At 38.3% G+C, this 4,147-nt stretch overlaps 1 protein-coding gene across 1 annotated transcript; it reads left to right on the plus strand.

Moving 5' to 3' along the window:
• The first annotated feature begins 692 nt into the window (after positions 1-692).
• On the plus strand, positions 693-3,539 carry LOC148908222 (uncharacterized). Its single transcript, XM_089035804.1, has 2 exons — positions 693-1,197; positions 1,848-3,539. The coding sequence occupies exons 1-2, from the start codon at positions 1,015-1,017 to the stop codon at positions 3,537-3,539; spliced, it is 1,875 nt and encodes a 624-aa protein (XP_088891930.1). The 5' UTR covers positions 693-1,014.
• Positions 3,540-4,147: the final 608 nt, after the last annotated feature.

Raw genomic sequence — 4,147 nt, forward strand, 5'->3', positions numbered from 1 at the left:
TTAGGGCTTCGTAGATATACTTGTGGACGCGGACAGCACGATTATACATCTTTCCTTCGATAACATTAGATATTGATCCTTCAGCTAGAATGCCAGATTCAATAAAAATGTCCCTCAAGCCAGCATCTTGAAAGCGCTTCCCTATGGTGGACAGTAGGTTGCAAATAATGTGAAATGTTCCTAAGCGAAGAATGATATTTCCATACAGCTCTACGTTTTTCCAAGCAACTTCACATGCCTTGGCATATAATGCTTGGTCCATAACAACCACGATGTTGTCAAGATTAAGCCTTTTTCTGATATCTTCGGACTGGCGCAGGATCTCATTGACGGTGGACAGCTCTGTAGCTGGGGCATTTATTGTTGGTAAATAAGCCACCACGTCTTTGCGCACATCCTGCTCTACTGTTGTTTGGACATTGAAACCGGTCCAGCTTGGCACCTTCTGGTTGTCCACATCAGCTTGGCGCGCTACAACCCACATCAAATTCTTTTGCTGAGATTTCTGGGCTTCTGTCTTCTGGGTGTTCACCATGCCGCTGCTCGCAACAATACACGCTTGGCATAAATGGCCTTGAAATCGCTCATTTATTTGTCATTAGTCGCCATATTGGACGTGAGCAATTTCTGGAGACTGGATCTGAATTTACGATTACACAATTCGCGTTTTCTTCGGAGGCCAAAGCTGCGATCGATTTATCTCGATGGATTATCGATTTATCGAGTTTGAAAGACCACAGAAAGACCTTCAATCTGGTACCAAACATCGACCGTAAAGATGGCGGGAAATTGTTTTTCCCGTCGAGTTTTTTCGACCAAATTCCATATACGCACCATTTTACCGTTAAGTTTGACTTTTGACGCTTGATTTTTTTTCGTGGATCTTAAACTTTTTATTCTTCTTTTGCCTGAAATGTAGTCTTCAAGACTTGGCAGAAAACTTGTTGATTTTTGTTTTTGAAAATTTGACCTGTTTTTTTTTTTTAATCGCTCCTGTTTTGAGCGTGCGAAACGATGCCACGATTCAATCTCGGCGCTTATATGAACAAGAGAAAGGAGCTGAAAGAGAAGACGGTCAATGCTAACAAGGCAATTGAGGAGGCTAATATTCAGTTAAAAGAAGTTGAGCGCGGTTTAGAAGTGAAGAAGAGAGAGTTAGATGCAAAGGTGCACAAAGAAAGGAGACTTCACGAGAAGGTAGGGAATTTGATTGCGATGGGATTAATTTCATAAATTTTATGTATTTGATAGAGACGGATACCATGTGTTAATTGATTCAGTAACATTCGAATCAGATGAGATCAGGTCTCTCGCAAAACCAAGTTTAATATGAATATAATTATTAAAGCTTGAGATAAGCTTACAGTGACTTGAAGAAAACATAATAAGTAAGCTGAATAATGTCATAAAAGTAGAATTTATTGGTGCTATTATTTCAAATTATCTTTATAATACCCAGGCCAAAAGTTCCAATGAGTTGTCCTCTAACCAAACATTTCACATTGCATGAGTGCAAAATATTAGTCTTAGTTGCACATTTAGAATAGCCATACAGTAACTGTAGTTAATTTTTATGAATGATTGTGATGAGTACTAATATGCTATGATATTATAGTGTTTCTATAGACATTTGTATTTCACATCTACTATTGCACATCAAATTGATGTTTATGTTTACTCAGGTAGGACAGGTAGTTAGAAAGATAGAAGAGCTAGAGGAGATAGATGAGGAGTTGTCACCTAATAAGAAACTTAAGGTATCCATACTGTATCATAACTTAGTAATATGCATAAAATTGAAATGTAAGATCATGCTCATTTGATTGTCTGCTTTTACTATACTCTAGGCTGATATAAGAACTCCAACTGACATGAAAGAAGGGAAGCTTACTCTCAGTTCAGCAACAGCAAGAAGAAGAAGAAATGAATTGTACCAGTCAGCAAAAGCTATTCATGGAAGACCAAAAAGATCAAGAGATATTGAAATTGCTGACACACTCGTACACAAATGCAATGTTAATACTATAAATAATGTTTTTTCTAGCAACTCAAGGTTTACAAAACAGGTTGTCCCCAGTCTTTACAAGCCTAAGTTAATTAATTATGAAACATCTGAGAGTAACATGCTTCGTAGTGTAGCTACATATTATAGTGGGGGTGTAATGGGTAAGCAGAAGTATAGATCAGTTTATAAGAGTAGTGGATATGCTAAGGGTAAGCGTATAAAGGTAAATGATTGTCCTATTCCTAGATTAGTACCTTACCATGAGCTCATGCCCTTCATTAAGAATATTGACATTGGTAAGCTTCACAGTGTGAGGGAGACACTTTGCGATGGTTTGGAGGAGGATAAGAAGGTCAATGGTGTGTACCGTTCATTGAAGGAGTTGTTGCTGACACTTGCTAAATTTTACCTCCAACAGCATGAGCACTTTAAGCTTATTTGGTTCAATGGTCAGACTAATACTTTTTTTGTCTCTCTAGGTGGTGATGGAGCACCCTTTGGGAAGGATGATGTTGCCACATCTTGGCTTGTTAGTTTTTTGAATGTTGGGAGGGGTGTTTTGAGCAGTAATGAGAATTTTCTTCTATTTGGAGCCAACTGTACTGAAACTGCCATCCCTGTACAGAGATTCATCAAGGCTCTTGTAAATGAAATCAAGGAGATTGAAGAATCAAGTTATACTGTTCCTATCAACAAGTCTCATATTACTGTTAAATTTCACTTTGCAGAGATCCCAAACGACATGAAAATGCTTGCATTTCTAGCTGGAGAGCTTCCAAACAGTGCAAAGTATTTTTCTTCCTTTGCAAATGTTAACTATGATGATCTTAAAATTACTTCTAGTTCTTTTTCTTATGGTTCTAGCAGTACTTGGAGTCCATGGAACTACCAACAAAGACTGGAAGTGGCCAAGGAAGTAGCTGACCTTAAGAAAACAATTTCTAGAAATAAGCTAACGCCATCCACTCTACGGTCTAAGGTAACCAAATTCATTGCCAACAAAAAAAGCCGTCAAGAGTTTCCTCCACTTATAGGTAAGTTGGTTGACCGAGCTCATATTGAGCCATTGCATCTCAAGAACAATGCATGTGCTTTGGCCCACAGGCTTCTCTTAGCAGAGGTTCTGTACATGTCTGATTTACCTCAGACAGTAAAATATTCAGAGGTTCCTAGTCACTCTCCTTTGATAAAGTATGTCACGACGATGCGTACTAGTTGCAATCTTGGTCGGCTTGCAAAGAAAATTGTGAGGTGGTTTGATGAGACAAGGTCTGCCAGTTCTAAGAACATGGATTACAGGTTCACGGGTAAAGACTCTAAAATGTTCCTCCACAATTTCAATGTCTTGATTTCATCTGTACTTACAAGTGCTATGGCAGGACAAAGGCAAAGAATTATTCTTCACATTATTTCATACATGTGTCTTTGTCTAAGAGACTGTGTTTCTTTATTCAACAGGTTAGAATTAAAGGGCCACTTGGACGAAAATCGCTCCAAAATTAAAACTCTTTCATTCGAGCTGGAACTTTGCTGAAATAATCTAGAATACAGTAAGAACCACCCACTGGAATATCTTTTTGATATTCGAAAGGAAAGGGCCAAAATTTTACGATTTATTTTCGTCCGCCATTAATTTCTTTGAATCACAGAATTCGACTCAAGAAGACTGGCACGAGTACTTATGACGTCATTTACTCAACCCAAACCAAAACATTGGTGGGTAATGTATGTGCCATGTTCGTAAAACTCGGTTTATTTGGTTTATTCAGAAAATATATAATGTTTCATTCGGTTTCCTAACTACTATATGACCAAATAATGTCTAGGCGCTGAAATTTTTCAGTTTCAATAATACTGACGATCATAATTCGAAAATTTCAATGCATCTCGGCACGCCAAGAATCACAACAAAGTAGGACGCATGTACGAGATTCTAGCGGTTCCATCGCGCGAAGTGACTGAGATATTCGGGATTTATTCGAATCATTTTAAGGATAACAATTTTTCAAGGCATATTTACATACAAGGGCAAAGAGCAACCCCACAATTTGTGTCCGCGAGACATCCGACACAATGAAAGAAAAATCTACGAGCTGAGTGACAGACGCCGCTGTCGCGCGAGTAATAAATAAGAAACCTTTG

This window comes from Actinia tenebrosa, unplaced genomic scaffold (genome assembly GCF_029948245.1).
Source record: "Actinia tenebrosa isolate PJP-AT-01 unplaced genomic scaffold, QUT_ActTen_1.0 PGA_scaffold3__52_contigs__length_22856419, whole genome shotgun sequence".
In the NCBI taxonomy this organism is placed as follows: Eukaryota; Metazoa; Cnidaria; class Anthozoa; order Actiniaria; family Actiniidae; genus Actinia; species Actinia tenebrosa.